The sequence below is a fragment of the Lagenorhynchus albirostris genome, chromosome 7 (genome assembly GCF_949774975.1).
Source record: "Lagenorhynchus albirostris chromosome 7, mLagAlb1.1, whole genome shotgun sequence".
NCBI classification, from domain to species: Eukaryota; Metazoa; Chordata; class Mammalia; order Artiodactyla; family Delphinidae; genus Lagenorhynchus; species Lagenorhynchus albirostris.
Genome location: NC_083101.1, coordinates 104,842,763 through 104,859,161, shown reverse-complemented (window position 1 = coordinate 104,859,161; position 16,399 = coordinate 104,842,763). Strand labels below are relative to the sequence as shown.

At 39.8% G+C, this 16,399-nt stretch overlaps 1 protein-coding gene across 2 annotated transcripts in view; it reads right to left on the bottom strand.

The window, feature by feature from the left end:
- The window catches only part of FZD3 (frizzled class receptor 3), a 92,484-nt gene extending 76,828 nt beyond the window's left edge, over nucleotides 1–15,656 (bottom strand). Inside the window, exons 1-2 of one of the 2 annotated variants that reach the window (XM_060153609.1) lie at nucleotides 15,545–15,656; nucleotides 6,739–7,267 (exon numbers count right to left, since the gene is read on the bottom strand). In XM_060153609.1, the coding sequence (XP_060009592.1) occupies nucleotides 6,739–6,927 (189 nt within the window). In that variant the 5' untranslated portion in view covers nucleotides 6,928–7,267; nucleotides 15,545–15,656. Of the gene's footprint in view, nucleotides 1–6,738; nucleotides 7,268–15,537 lie in introns of both variants that reach the window. The other variant, XM_060153608.1, reaches the window with a different exon arrangement.
- Nucleotides 15,657–16,399: the final 743 nt, after the last annotated feature.

Genomic DNA, 16,399 nt, shown 5'->3' with positions numbered 1-16,399 from the left:
GAGTACTCCCCTAAGCAGTAATACTTTTATTCACTAAATTAAGACCAGGGTATACAAAGTTTACAAACTGAAAAGTAACTTTCTAAAATTAAATTTCTGCTTTCTTCAACGAAGGTACAAGACATGGAACCTTCTATTCTTTGTTCAGATTCAAATCAACCAAGCCTTTGTGCTCTCATTCTCTTTCTTCTTTGAAATTTCCATTCCTGTTACCATAGGAACCTTCTAGCTGACAAGCCCTCAAGCATAGCAACAGCCTAAGCTTAGCAAGGAGTGTGAAAAGGGGACAGAGTCAAAGGCCAAAATTTGACTCAAGAGAATCAGAATTCCAATCTTTGTCACTCTACAAAGGGTCTGATAACCATAGAAACTGTATCCTACTAGGTTTGGGAATATTATGACTAAATTCACTAAATGTGAAACCAAATGTGGAATGGCATTGAAAATTCAAAAATGGTATTCATTCTATTTCAGATCCAAATTAGAGTGAGAAATTATTAAAAAACAACTTTTTAGAATAATTTTAAATGATTAAAAATAAGACCTTTTAAAAACCTTTTTGTAATAATAAAATTCCTAATGAGAAAAGGTCTAAAACTTTAAGAATTATACTTTATATATACATATTAAAAAAATTCTAGGTCTGCAACAAAATACCTTTAATCCCACAGATCTGCTTTTCTTTTACAAATCTTACTTTTTAAATGTCTTATGACAGCATATTAAATACTTTCCAATATTCTTTCAGTGCGTTGGTTTGCAGAAAGATGACATTATCACAGGCCTATATTTATCTTCTTAAGTCAAATGGGAGTTTCCAGAGCTGCCCATAAAATTTTTTTTTTTTTTTTTTTTTGCGATACGCGGGCCTCTCACTGCTGTGGCTTCTCCCGTTGCGGAGCACAGGCTCCGGACGCGCAGGCTCAGCGGCCATGGCTCACAGGCCCAGGCGCTCCGCGGCACGCGGGATCTTCCCGGACCGGGGCACGAACCCGCGTACCCTGCATCGGCAGGCGGACTCTCAACCACTGCGCCACCAGGGAAGCCCTGCCCATAAAATCTGACTTTTCTTCAGAAAGTAAACTTTTTTCAAATATCATGAACAGTTGTAAATTTTGGTCTGTCTCAAAAGATAAAACTTCACAAACCAAATTCCATCACACTTAGTAATTTAATTTAAAATAAGTATTTTTGGGGCTTCCCTGGTGGCGCACTGGTTGAGAGTCCGCCTGCCGATGCAGGGGACACGGGTTCGTGCCCCGGTCCGGGAAGATCCCACGTGCCGCGGAGCGGCTGGGGCCCGTGAGCCATGGCCGCCGAGCCTGCGCGTCCGGAGCCTGTGCTCCGCAACGGGAGAGGCCACAACAGTGAGAGGCCCGCGTACCGCAAAAACAAAAAACACACAAACAAAAAAAAAGTATTTTTAAGGCATTCTTTTAAAGTGATTTGTCACACAAGAAAATCAATTAAAAATTTAAAAGCTATTTTTTTCCTATAGTCAGAAATAACTAAATGCAATTAACTCTCCACTACTTGTGTGTACGTTTTTCAATTTAGAAGTTTCTTAATTCCTGGTTGGTTTCCCTGTCACACAATAGGCTTCTCAATCCAATTCACTAGATTGTTGTTTGCTTAGGGAAAACTACCTTATTAATATTAACCTAAACAAAAGATAATAAGAGAGGTAAATCTGCTGGATAATGCATATATTCTAAAGATATAAGCAATGAATTTCAAGAATAAACATAATCAAAGAAATTTCATTTCCTAAGAAGCCTATCCACAAAATATTACTGGTAGAAAGGGGTATATTATTCTCTTAAAAACAAACAGAAAATCCACCTGTCTTTCAAGGTTAATTCAAATATGATCTGCAGCTATCTCTTCTACATATGATCCTTCTCTCTTTTGAATCCTCTTAGCACTTTATGCCTATTCATGGCATTTACCAAGTTCTTCCTTAAGTTTCAGTCATTCAATCAAAATACACTTAATAAATACCAAGTCTTAGACACTGCAACTGGGAGGTAGACAAAAAAGGACAGCTGAGATTTTTAAAAATAAAGTTTCTGTACTAATTTTACTATTTTGAAAACACAATGTGTTTCTTACAGAAAAATCAGAAAATACTGATACAAACATTAAATGAAAAACATAGAAAACACAAATAAATTGTGCTAATTCAGGAACAATCACTGTTGGCCTTGGCAAAAATCTCTCCAGATCACTTACTCTACATGAACATGCTTTTTTTTCTTCAACTAAAACAGGATGATACTACACGAAATGTTTTATTATCCACTCCTTTTTTTTCTACTTATTAATGCATCAAGTACAACCATTAGAATATGACAGGCAAAGATGGAGATGAGACTATTAAGGCAGAAGGAACATGAGAGGTCTAGAGATGAGAGTTGGTTTGCTTTATTTTTTTTCTTAATTACCCCACTTATAAGTGTAAACAAAATGTTGAAAGCTTCAAGTCATTTTGATCTCCACTCCCCCCACCTCCTGCCAAAAAAGGGCAAAGTAAAATATTAGTGTTCACAGGAAAGTGGTATCTTTGGTATTGGTAAGAGGATTACCATTACCATCGCCAAAAAGCCCATCACTATTTATCAATTACAACTTCAAGAGATTAAGTGCTTAGGTACAGCACTATAACCACAACCATGACTACCACCACCCCTTCGGAAGACACAGTTTATAAAGTTCATTAACTCACTCAAACATTTCTTTAGCAATTATTATGTGTTAGGCACTATGTTAGCTGCTGGCCCTACAAAGATGAGTAAGGACATCAACAGCAAGCTCTGCTTTCAAAAGCAAATGTCCTTCAGTAAGAACTGAATTTCAAAAATGAGGACAGGGGCTTCCCTGGTGGCGCAGTGGTTAAGAATCCACCTGCCAATGCAGGGGACACGAGTTCGATTCCTGGTCTGGGAAGATCCCACATGCCGCGAAGTAACTAAGCCCATGCACCACACTAACTGAGCCTATGCTCTAGAGCCCGCGAGCCACAACTACTGAGCCCACGCACCTAGAGCCCGTGCTCTGCAACAAGAGAAGCCACTGCAATGAGAAGCCCGCGCACCACAATGAAGAGTAGCCCCCGCTTGCCACAACTAAAGAAAGACCGTGTGCAGCAACAAAGACCCAATGCAGCCAAAAATAAAATAAATAAATAAAATAAATTTATATAAAAAAAATGAGGACAATCTCGTACCCATTAGAATGGCTATTATTCCAAGACAAAACAAACAAACAAAAAACCCAGAAAATAACTAGCACTGGTAAGGATATAGAGATATCGGAACCCTCGTGCACTGTTGGTAGAAATGTAAAATGGAGCAGCTGCTATGCAAAACTGTGGTGGTTCCTCAAAAAATTAAACATAGAATTATCATATTATCCTGAAATTTCACTTCTGGGTGTATACCCAGAAAAAGTTTAAAGCAGAGAAACAGATATTTATACATCCATATTCATAGCAGCTATATTCACAACAGCCAAAAAAGTGGAAGCAACCCAACTGTCTGATGAATTAATGGTTAAACTAAATGTTTTGTATATACATACAATGAAATATTATTCAGCCTTAAAAAGGAAGGAAATTCTGACACGTGCTACAACGTGGATGAATCTTGAAGACATTATGCTAAGTGAAATAAGCCAATCACAAAAGGACAAATATTGTATGATTCCACTTAAATGAGGTACTGGAGTAGTCAATTTCTTTTTGTTTTTGGCCAAGCGGCCCAGCTTGTGGGATCTTAGTTCTGCGACCAGGGACTGAACCTGGGCTCGCAGCAGTGAAAGCGCAAAGTCCTAACCACTGGACCACTGGGGAGTTCCCTGGAGTAGTCAAATCCAGAGAGAAAGAAAAAAAGAAAGAAAGAATGGTGGTTGCCAGGGACTGGGGAATGGAAGAATGGGAAATTATTGTTTAATGGGTACAGAATTTTAGTTTTGGAAGCTGAAAAAGTGCTGCAGAAGGATAGTATGATGACATACCAAGGCAACTGTACTTAATGCCACTGAACTGCACACTTAAAAATTGTTAGGATGGGGGAATTCCCTGATGGTCCAGTGGTTAGGACGCTGTGCTTTCACTGCCAAGGGAAGGGGTTCGATCCCTAGTCAGGGAACTAAGATCCTGCAGGCCGCACGGTGCGGCCAAAAAAACCCAAAAAAGATTGGAATGGTAAATTTTATGTTATGTATATTCTGCCATAATTAAAGAAATCTTTTTGAGGAATATCTATAAACGCTACTATGGAATATCCAGGATATACTGTTCAGTGAAAAAAGCAAGGTAGAGAAAACAAACAGTATGACACTATATCAAAGGAAAGTGAAAGAATATATAAATATAGACAGATACTGTATAAACATTTTATATAATTGTTATATTATATTTATAATTTTTAATGGAAGGATAAACAAAAAAACTTTAAAAAAAGACTACCCCCTAAGGGAAGGAAAGAATAAGGTGGAGGGGAGAGGGCCAGAAACTAGACTTCTCTGATTGTACCTTGTCCTATATATAAAGTTCTGAAACATAATTATAAAACAAACTTAAGCAAAAAAAAAAATTTTAAGTCATTCTTTAAAATCAAAATGAAACACAAACCTGAACTGTGTATTGAATTAAACCAAACAGAGAAGTACTTAAGTAACTTAAAACACAGTAATTTGACTGTACATCCTTGGTGAAATACATCCCTCAGGACTAAAAGAAGTAGAAAGAAATCTAAAACTGCTTTCAGTAATTACATTGTTAGTAATAATACTGCTATTATTCTGAAATTATATAATGTCTCTATATAATAAGGTTTCAGTATAAGAGAAAAACAAAACTAAAATTTTAAACTGTTAAATAAAAACTCTGCAATATGATTTAATTGCAAGTATCAGTATAAACTCATGATGTACTTTCTTTTTAAAAAAAGTACTTCCTAGCTCTGTCTATGAAAAGGCCTAAAAATGACTAACCTAGTATCAATAAGCGTAACACCCAGATAGCAGTCTGTGAAAATCCTTTCCAACTAAAAGGAACTAGTGCTCCCTAAAAAACCTGATAATTCAAGGTCTAAGGCAGAATTTTATGAAATGAGGTTAGATCATACCAGAAAGCAAGGAAGCTATTAGAAACCACTAGGGTAGTGTCAAATACACTTAGGAGCTACCTTGAAGCGGCTCCCACTACCAAAGACAGAACAATTTGAGCCCTAATAAAATAATAACTGCAATGGACTGAAACACATCAAATATGGTAAAAATCCATGAGTTCATAATGATACTTAAAAAGAAAAAAAAGAAAAAAGACCTCATTAGTCACTTTTGAAAGATTCTTGTGAATCAATTTATTATCCTAAAAACTAATAAACAAAGGAAAACAATCAAGTATTTATCCTGTCTTTCTTATAAAAACTGAACACAAGAGTAACTTAATAGTCCAATAGTCAAAAAGAAGAAGTTTCTGTTTATAAAGTAGTCTGGCTGAGAAATGAAGAATGACAGAACTAGAATATCACCATTTTGCAAACCCCTAATAAAATTATTGACCTAAGAGATGATCGATGGCTGCTAAAATTACAAAGAGGAACAAGCAGACATTACGTGCCTACGAAGTATTCTTTCAAAACAAAAACAGAGACAGAGGAATATGGTAAATAACATCACAGGGATGCAGTCTGCAAAATAAAACTATGAGAAATAGGGCAAACATACTACAAGAAAAAAGGGAGAGGGGTAAGGGAAGGAGAAACTATAAACTGTGACATCAATTGAATGCATTGCATGAACTCTGATTTGAAAAGTCAACTATAAAATAAACTGTGAACTTCTAAGAGTAATTTAAACATTAATTGTATATTTGATGATACAGGTACGATGTTTACATATTTTGAAAGAGTCGTTACTTTATAGAGATATATACGGAAATATTTATGGATGAAATTATGGTGTTTGGGATTTGCTTTAAAGCAACCCAGGTGGGTGTGCAGTCATAAATGAAACAAGACTAGCTATGTGTTGATAACTTTTGAAGCTGGATGATGGGTATATGGTGTTCATTATATCACTCCATACATTTCTATCAATATATAACTGAAATTTTCCATAATAAAAAGTTACAGGGAGGGACTTCCCTGGTGGTCTGGTCGGTCCAGTGGTTAAGACTCCGCCTTCCAATGCAGGGGACACGGGTTTGATCCCTGGTCGGGGAACTAAGATCCCACATGCAGAAGGGCATGGTAAGACCAGGAAATCACTTTAACTATTTAAGAAAATTCAGATACTGTAAACCACCAGCCTAAGGCTGAACAAAAGAACCCATTTTCAAAGTCATGTTCCCTTCAATATTTAGTAACTGAATTATGAGTACTATTAGTATAGTCTGTTCTTTAAAGTTTTATTAGCAAAAACAGAAAAGATGTAATCATATCATAACTTGGACAATTTTAAACTTCTGAATGGCTATTATCTCCCAAGTTCCAGTGCTTCAAATTTCTTTATAAAATAATGTCTGAAAACTAAGATGAGTAACATTCCCCAAACATGAAATCTTCAATCCATTAGAGTTTGAACCTAAATACATAACTTTTTAACATACAAGATGTAGTTAAAAACAACATTATTTTCCTGTTGTCTATCAGACACATTCATTAGCTTGGTTAAACAGGGTAATACAAGAATCATTTTCTACGACATGTCAAATAATAGATCAAGTCTTACCTCCATTGCTAAAGCTGCTGTCTGTTGGTCATAATGATTCAGAAGATTAGGCATGAAGGTAGTATTATAAGGCAAATCTTGGCACATCCTCAAGGTAATAGGTTCACAAGAAAACAAACTGTGCCCACCTATATGCCTCACAAACAAAGTCAAGGGCCACAGAATGAAGACGATCCAACTCACAGCCATGCTTCCTTGACTGAATGAGAATCAGATGATCAGGCCTACTCAATATGTATGTTAGATCTCTGTACACTTGCAGGTCTCAGCTTGAAAGTACTTCTTCGATCTTTCTGTTAAGTTCTTCAAACAGAAATACTCTTTGCACCGTCAGAGGTTTGTTAATTTGGTCTCACAAAAGGCATTTGTTTTTGGTTTCACAATATGGGAAAATGACATCATCTTGCCTCTTCTTTTCATTTTATTACATAGGGCACCACTTGGCCAACAGATCAAGTTGATCAACCACATTCCCAAACAACAGATTCCATCTTAGGAGAAGAGTTATTTCTTCCCTTGACTGAAATATCTGAAAAGAAATTTTTTAAAAATGGGAGAAATTAGTCATTTCCTCTCAAAATATTATCGACTTGATATTAAAATCTTTGATTAGCTCAGTAAAGTTTCAGGATACAAAATCAGTATACAAAAATCAGTTGCGTTTCTATACACTAACAATGAACTACCAGAAAGAGAAATTGAAAAAAAAAAAATCTTTGATGAGAGATATAATACTGACCTAATAGATAAAATACATGGGTATTTCATATAGTATAGTTTTCCTACTTTATCATTTATGGTATAGATATACTAACATAATACATAAACAGCATTCAAAGGCAAATTTTCTTCCCTCAGTTGCCTATATAACATATCGTTTAATTTCCCATCTATGATGGCAAGTTTTCATTTGTCACAAGACATAATTGATCCATTTTGAAAAATCTGTATGCCGTTGTCCTAAACTTTATTTAAATATCTGCCACGCTTATAACCTAAGTTATTTAATTTAAATTTTATTATATGTGTTTTAATCATTAATAGTGCAGTTTTTACATTAAATGATTCGGCAGATGGTATCTGTGAAAGATGTAAAATATAAATAAATAGAAAGATATGGATTCAAGCCTCTTTATAGCTCTTTGAGTCACTTCACTTCTCTGAACTCAGAACTTTCCTTCCTGAAAATAGCACCTCCCTAACAAAGATGTTTTATGAGTGAATTATGAAGTAATACATGTAAAAGTACTCTATAAAAGGTAAAGCAACATCAAACATTAGGTAGGTTTATTGCTGAATAACAGCTGATACAAGACTACTATCAACCAATAATGAACTGGCAAACAGAAGATTCTAAAAGTAGTATCAGGACATTTTCCCAATATCACTTCATCCTTTTAGACAGTACAAAAATTTAGTACCATAGATGTAGAAACATTTGACCAACAAATGCTTCATTACACACAGCCAAGTTGCAGAGACTAGAAATCATCCCTAGAAAGTTATAGCAGGAATAGGAATGATTCCCAGTTATAGTTTCTTCCAAGTTGTAGAATCTTTGACTTGACACTACTTTTCCAGGGGTAAAAATATGCATCTCATTTGGGGCTGGAAGGGTATAGGTGGAGTGGAAGGCAGGTCTGGCAGGAAAAAAGCATATACTAAGCTATCATACTTTCATTTGGTTTCATAATGATGTTAAATTTGCTTTTATTTCATTTTGTTTCATAGATATTAGATATTTCTGTTGGCGGTAGACAGCCTAGATTGGGAAAACATGAAAAAGACAGGTTCAGAAATTCTCAGAGACCCGGGTTAACAGACAACTTAAATATATACTAGGGCCCGTGACAGCTTAGACCTTGAGACCTGGAACTGGGTTGGTTTAAGCAGGGAAGGAAACTGTCCTCTGTCCACTGACTATCAATGACTGGGACCTCTGCATCCCAAGCTTTAATTACTAGGCAGAAAAAACTATTTGGAGAAAGTAAAGCAATGGCTGAATCTTCCCAATTTCTCCCCCTAGTATTTGGTCTTGAGTAGTGGACGGGAAAAGGAAAGTCTGTGGCCTCCAGAATTAGGAACACTAAAGATACGAGCAAACCTGTCCCCAAACATCAAATCTCTCTAATACTGAAATCTCTAAACCAGAAATATTTGCAAAAGCTTCTGGGCCTGCCATATTTTTTCCTCCTTCAAGTTGGTCCCAAAAATGTGATGTCTGGCTAAAGAAAACTGATAATAAACACAGTCATTTATATTTAAGCTTCATTACCATGCAGCACAGTAACAATTATGCATATCATTAAATGTGTCAACCACTGAAAGCTTTATTTGGTTACAGTATTAAAACATCCATATAAGTTCCATCTTTGTAGTTTGCTGCTTATGTAGCATGTTCATCTGCTTGCAATTAAAAAAAGTTAAAGGGGGGCTTCCCTGGTGGCACAGTGGTTGAGAGTCCGCCTGCCGATGCAGGGGACACAGGTTCGTGCCCCGGTCCGGGAAGATCCCACATGCCGCAGAGCGGCTGGGCCCGTGAGCTATGGCCGCTGAGCCTGTGCGTCCGGAGCTTGTGCTCCGCATTGGGAGAGGCCACAACAGTGAGAGGCCCGCGTACCGCAAAAAAAAAGAAAAAGAAAAAAGTTAAAGGGAACATTGCTCCCTACTGAATATGTATATAACAATAAAAATTTCAAAAATTTCACTTAGACTAATCTATTTTTCAAGCAGTATGGGTTTCAAATATATGGTTCAAAGAAGACTACCACATAAAACTTGAGGAAGAAACTAAGTAATAGCTCATTGGGTTTTTGAAACTAGATGAGAAACCCCCTTATACTTCTGCCTACTCTATTTACTTGTTTTTCTCTCAATTATTCCTTTTGCCTCATTTACAAGCAAGGCTCCCCACCACCTTACAAAAGTGCTTTCCTTCATGTACGACGACATTCAAATTTTCATGTATCAGGACATCCCTGGTGGCACAGTGGTTAAGAATCCGCCCGCCAATGCAGGGGACACCAGGTTTGATCCCTGGTCCGGGAAGATTCCACATGCCATGGAGCAACTAATCCCATGCGCCACAACTACTGAGCCTGCGCACCCTAGAGCCTGTGCTCCACAACAAGAGAAGCCACCACAATGAGAAGCCCGCGCACCGCAACAAAGAGCAGCCCCCGCTCGCCACAACTAGAGAAAGCCCGCGCACAGCAACAAAGACCCATGCGGCCAAAAATAAATTAAAAAAAAAAAGTAAACACAAGTACACATGATGTATAACCAAAATGTTAGTGCGACATTGTTTATAAAATAAAAACCAGAGGCAACCTATAAGTCTACCAATAAGTAACTGGTTAAACTATGGTACAACCAATACATGATATACTCACTAAAAAAGATGAGCAGGATCTGTACACGTTGACGTGGTAAGACAGTAACAATAAGTAAAAAATAAAATTTAAAAACGTTTTGCAAAACAGCATATATATATATATATCACTTCTGTCAAAAAGATACATACACAGAACAGAATAAAACTATTTCAGTTGTTTAAAAATAAAATATTATAGGGAATTCCCTGGCAGTCCAGTGGTTGGGAGTCCACGCTTCCACTGCAGGGGGCATAGGGTTCCATCCCTGGTTGGGGAACTAAGATCTCGCATGCCTCGTGGCCAAAAAAACAAAAACAAAAAATTATAAATAAAATATTATAAATGCTAAAATTTTATTTAAAAATCTGTCGTATATTATTTGTGTATGGGATAATTTAACTCTGCTAAATCTATAAATGTGTGCTGACTGGCTGACAAGAATACTAGCTGAATCACTGATTTATTGGCTGCTAATTATGCAACAAACCAAGGGACACAAAACTGTCCTACTGGGCTTCCCTGGTGGCGCAGTGGTTGAGAGTCCGCCTGCCGATGCAGGGGACGCGGGTTCGTGCCCCTGTCCGGGAAGATCCCACATGCCACGGAGCGGCTGGGCCCGTGAGGCACGGCCGCTGAGCCTGCGCATCCGGAGCCTGTGCTCCGCAACGGGAGAGGCCACAACAGTGAGAGGCCCGCGTACCGCAAACAAACAAACAAACAAACAAAAAACTGTCCTACTGTAAGTAGTAAGAAAAGCAAAAAACTGATGATCAACATAGTATGAGTCAAAAACTGATTTTCAATACTGAAAAAAATCACATCACTTATCAGCTGAATCAAATGTTGTTATACACAGTTTTAAAAAAAACTTTTTTTTTTTTTTTTTTTTTTTTTTTTTGCGGTAAGCGGGCCTCTCACTGCTGTGGCCTCTCCCGTTGCGGAGCACAGGCTCCGGACGCGCAGGCTCAGCGGCCATGGCTCACGGGCCCAGCCACTCCACGGCACGTGGGATCTTCCCAGACTGGGGCATGAACCCGCGTCCCCTGCATCGGCAGGAGGACTCTCTACCACTGCGCCACCAGGGAAGCCCTAAAAAAAATTTTGATATGTATTCTAAACTGCTTTTAAATAACATAATGAAATATCTGCTTCTAATCAAGATCATGTGAGTATGGGTAGCAACAGTCATTTTTCCTAAGGTAGAATCATCCTTGGAAAAGCTGTAAGTTGAAGTTCTAGACAGCAGGACACAGAGAAGATTCCGGACCCCAAGAGATACTGCCAAAATATAGCAACTCATTAAATAAAGGTTTAAAGTCCTTCTGGCATTCTTACTGATACTATATTTTTTTACTATAAGGATCTGCAGAATCTCCGCTGAATAAAGGGAACTGCTGGATTAACATAACTGGAGTGAACAGCCTCAGGAGGCAGGGCCCAGTAAAAAGTGAGCAATATGGCAACAGTTGTTCATGCCCTAACCCTGAGAAAAGAGGCACATTCACTTCTCTACAGAGCAATATAACATGGAAAACTGATTTCAGATTAAGCTACTTGATTATCATTTCATCACAAAACAAAAAGGAATAGATACATTTAAACATACACTTTAATTTTTATCAATGTGTAACATCAGGAATCTGGTATTACCCAATTTACCAGTTTTCTTTTGATGACAGAAAGTAAAAGCCCTTAAAATAAGCTGAGTATTTGTCCTGAAGAACAGCAATAAAGGGGATGCAGTCTTGGAAGACTGTCTTCCCAGGCTGGCTACAAAGCCAGACCCAAAGAACTCAAGTGGGAAAAGCAGGAGATGGCAACTGTGAAGAGGAAAGCAGGCGGAATCCCAGAAGAAACAATGACAACAGTGGGCCCTGAGGGCTTGTCAAGAGGGTCCTACGACAAAAGATTATGTTCAGCAATTCTATTCCAATTCACACTTTCTGTACAGAAAGTGATCTGGTTCATCATTCTCAGTTTAGATTTAATTTTCTTGACACTCTATAAATGTAGATAACATTTTGCATTTCCAATTCAGAAATACCATCTAAAGGTTGCCTCAAACACGGTGGCTACAATGGGAACAGGAGAAATATTCCTTGTCTTTTTTCGGAGGAGTTTTCCAAGAATGCATTACAAGGATTAGCAATGACTACCTCTAAAGAGTTTCTTCTCTCAAGTAAATTACGGTCTTGTTGGAGAGCAAAATATACATTCAGAGCATACTCACTGCTCTAAGTGTTAGGTTCCTTTTCCTAAAACCCATGTGGTTTTTGGCCTTTTGTTTTCCATATCTTATTACTTAAAAAATAAATTCATTCTAGAAATACTGTTTCCTGGTGGCAAAAAGAAAATTTATGCAGCTCCATATTTAATTCATAGGTCGCAGATTCCTATTAATCTCAGAGTATCTCCTTCCTACTTCATCTCTGTAATTTTTAAAGTTCATCTTGTCATCTACTGATTACAATGGATAATCTAATCTTCCAGTGTGCTGAGTGATATGGCTTAGAAAGAAAAACACAGGAAAAACAAATACATCTAAGTTCAAAATTTAAATGAATGGTAGGCATCAAAATCCAGTCCATTTTACAAATTATACATTACTTTTAAGACTAGAGAAAGCAGAAGATCTTTTAAAATGAATCTAAAAACAAAACTGGAAAGTTAAAAGATAGCCATATTCTGGACTAAAAAAAAAAAAATCAGGTGACATTCCAGCCTTGGCTTCCCTTTTCAATTAAAATTTGTTCAGAAAATGGTCTAATATCAAGCCCCTGATTTTTGTTTTTTTCCCTTTAGCATGGTTGTATGCTTTGACTATAAAATTAGTTCAGTGAGGTAAAATTTGGGGACCAGGATTTTTTTTTTTTAAGCCGACTAGCCTAGTTATATTTTCCTCAACCTTCATTTGCAGTGCATTCCTTGGATCCACCAAAACTGTCGCTAGTTCTCAGTATAACAAATTGGAATTCAAAGAGAGATCCATCATTTTTGATGCAATAGTCAGTTAAAATTGCTTCCTAGCCAATGAAGAGTTGTTACTCTTCAAACATTTATCCCTAGCCTTATGGAAATGCCACTATTAAAAACCTTCATTTCTTTCCTCAAGACCCTGCTACACATCTTTTCGCAAACCTATACTGAACAATCTCTCGAACATATTTCAAAGTCTTGCTTTTCATTTTCACTATTGCTCTTTACGTGGGCAGCTGCAGCTTTAAGCAGCCCTAATTCTAGAGTTTTAGAGGTTAAAAAAAACAAACCTGAGGCCAACACTGCTCTCCCCTGCAAAAGAAGGTAAAGATGTGGTAAGAACTGTTTCCTACCACCTGTCTCTTAAAGAAAATAAAGTCAATAGCAGCCTAACACCAACAAACTAATATGCTCAGAATAAGTTTTCAGTATAAAATCTCATAGTTTTACTAACAAATATGAAATTTAAGTTGGGGAGAGACTTTTTTTTCCTGTCAAGTGGGAAACAGAGGACTTATTGTGAGTTAAAAACTCCCCTCTCTTTGCCCAATGATGAAGCTTTCACATTGTACTATACAAAGAAAGAATGTGCACTTTACTATTATATTCCCCTCAACCCTCCCTATTTCAAATATCTCAATTATAGGACTCCCAAGAAAAAGCCACCTAAATGTTCAAAGCACAGAATAAAGCTCAGAGGAATATAGTAACTAAGATGAAAAAAGGAATGAAAGAGCCTACGGTCCTTTCTTCTTTTATTAATGGGACACTGTGGTAGATTCAAGAGAGATGTGGAGGTAGAGAATATTAGTGGATGAGAAAAAAAAAAAGTAGGAGGAAAGAGAAGGTAGGATGGTAGGCTTTACTAATCACCTTCTTATTTTCCTGATAGTTTCAAAGCCCTTGGGGGGTAGAGGAGGAACATGTTATTGCACTAAATAAAAGGCAACCCGGTAAGAGAAGGGCTGCATCTCAATTATCTTTTATCTTCAGCTCTATCCTTGCAAGCCTGCCCCCTTAAGCTTTTACACCACTTTCCTGTCTTATTACCTCTATGCTGTGGTTTGGTAGGTAGTTCAAGCAAATGCTTTTTTTTTTCCTGGAGGAAAAAGATGGTATTGATTTGCTTAAAAGTACGGATGGAAAGCATTATCTTGAGGAGTAAACGCTTCTTAATAACAAAACTACTGATTTATCTATTCTTTTGACTGTCAGCACACCGCTAAAGGCTAAAAGAAGGCTGAAGAGGGAGGTAACATCCCCAATGTCAGGTCTTTGTTTCCTTGTTCTTGCGGTACTGGCTTTGCCAAGTAACCCAATTCCTGTAAATAAACATGACAGGTCTATGAGAACTACTTCTATAAAATAAGATCTTGTTTGGCTGTTTTTATATAGCAGTTATCCACTTCCATAGCTGCTAGTCTGCTCTGCTGCTCCATCCTTTTAAATTTAGAAGGGAACCAAAATTCAAATTTTCATTTTAATTATGGGCCAAAAACCGGACCTCCTTCCTACAGCAGATATTTTGCAACTTTAAGTTGACTCCTATGCCTGAATTAGTGGCATGTGCTTTTGTTCTAAAAAAAAAAAAGGAAAACAGAAAGAAAAGAAAAAAAAAGAAGCAGCCGTCTTTCTTTCTCTTATTGAGGAGGCACCTAACTCTTCAAAAGCCTCTAGGAAGCTGCTAAAACGTCTTGAAATATTTTAACAGCAGCTTCATTTCAGAGGCTATGGATGAACTGCCCCGCGGTACCCCAGGGCAAACACACGGAGCATCAAAGCGGGCAGCGGGGGAAGCCTCGAGGAGGGAGCAGCAGACTTTGCGAACTGACTGGAGGGCGGGGAGGAAACAACTTTTAGGACTGGAAACAGGAGGCCGGTCAGATGCTGAGACACCGCCCGGGCCCGGGGAAGCCTCGACGCGGGTCTCGGGCGGACCGCCGCGCCCCGACGCGCAGCCCTCGGTGCATTGTCCTCCCCGCCGGCGGCCGCGCCCTCCACCCACGCCCCGGGCGGCCCCGGAGCGCCACACGCCCCCGCGGCGCCCACCGAAGCGAAGGGCTGGGCCGGGGTCGGCGCGGAGGGAACGCGGGCCACACTCGCACAGGTTGTCCGGCGCGAGCTCGGGACCGCGAGGGTTAATCCTGTCCGCGGGCATCTGTCCGCCTCAACCCCCAGCCCCAAACCCTGCTCCCCCGCGCCCCGCCGGCCCGCCGCCCACCCCGAGAAGCTCCGAGACACCCCGCCACAGCCCGGCACCCAAGGCTTTTGTTTCGGCCGCGACGAGAATAACGATCCCTGAGGAGGAGCTGCCGGGGCTGCTGGTGGCTCCTCGGCATAGGGTTAGACAGAGGAGCGGACCGCCGCGGCAGCACCTCCTCAGTCCCCACACTCCCCGAGCCCTCTTCCCGCTGAGCCGGACGGGGGAGCCGCACGCTCCGGCACTCACCTCACACCTCGGGGCCGGGCTCCTAGGGGGGCTGCGGCGCCGGCCGTGGGTGGGCGCGGGTCCCTCAGGTAAACGTAGCGAAGGAAGACCGCCAGCGCGCGCCTCAAAGCGACCGCGAGCTTTCGCGAGCGCCGGGGCGCGCGGCCAGCGGAGCGAGCGCGTGCGCGCACGCACGGCGCAGGCGCGCTGCGCACGCGCGGCCGAGCGTTCCATTTTGAGCCCAGCTGCCTGATACCCGCTCCGCTCGCCTCGTTTTTCCCGGTTTCGAGCCGCTGGTGGTGCTGGCGCCTCCTACTCCCTGCGGTGTCGTTCCGAGCTCTGGAAGCGTTTTTCTTAAATAACCCCCTTTGCAAAGCCATCCCTCTTTTCCCTGCTGAGACAGCGCGGCGACTCTCATGTCTCAACCCTGGGATGCTAGTATTGCGAGACTACCAGGACCTGTTTTGAGAACCATTGTGACCCCGGGGACCCGGGAATTGGAGATGGTTAAGAGGCGGGTCACCAGCTGCTGAGGGTGGCACTGGGTTCAGGTGGAGGTAGTCAACTGGCCTGTTGCAGAGCTCCAGGCTGAAACAACAGAGCAGACAGGATACCTGCCCATGAACAGTTTATATCTTCTTTACCAACACCTTAGTGGGCAGGTGGAGCTTGTGGATGATTGGTGGCATTCCCCCATATTTTGCTCCTTAGGAAACGTTTCTCTTCGCTTTTTCTACATAAGTAATTTTAGAACTGAAAGATTTCTTAGAAGTCATCTAAACCCAACCTCTCATTTTTCAGACGCGAAAAAGAACGGTCCAGAAAGGTTAAATGAATTACCCAAAGTCACACAGCGTTTTAATGGCTGAGTTTGGATTCATTT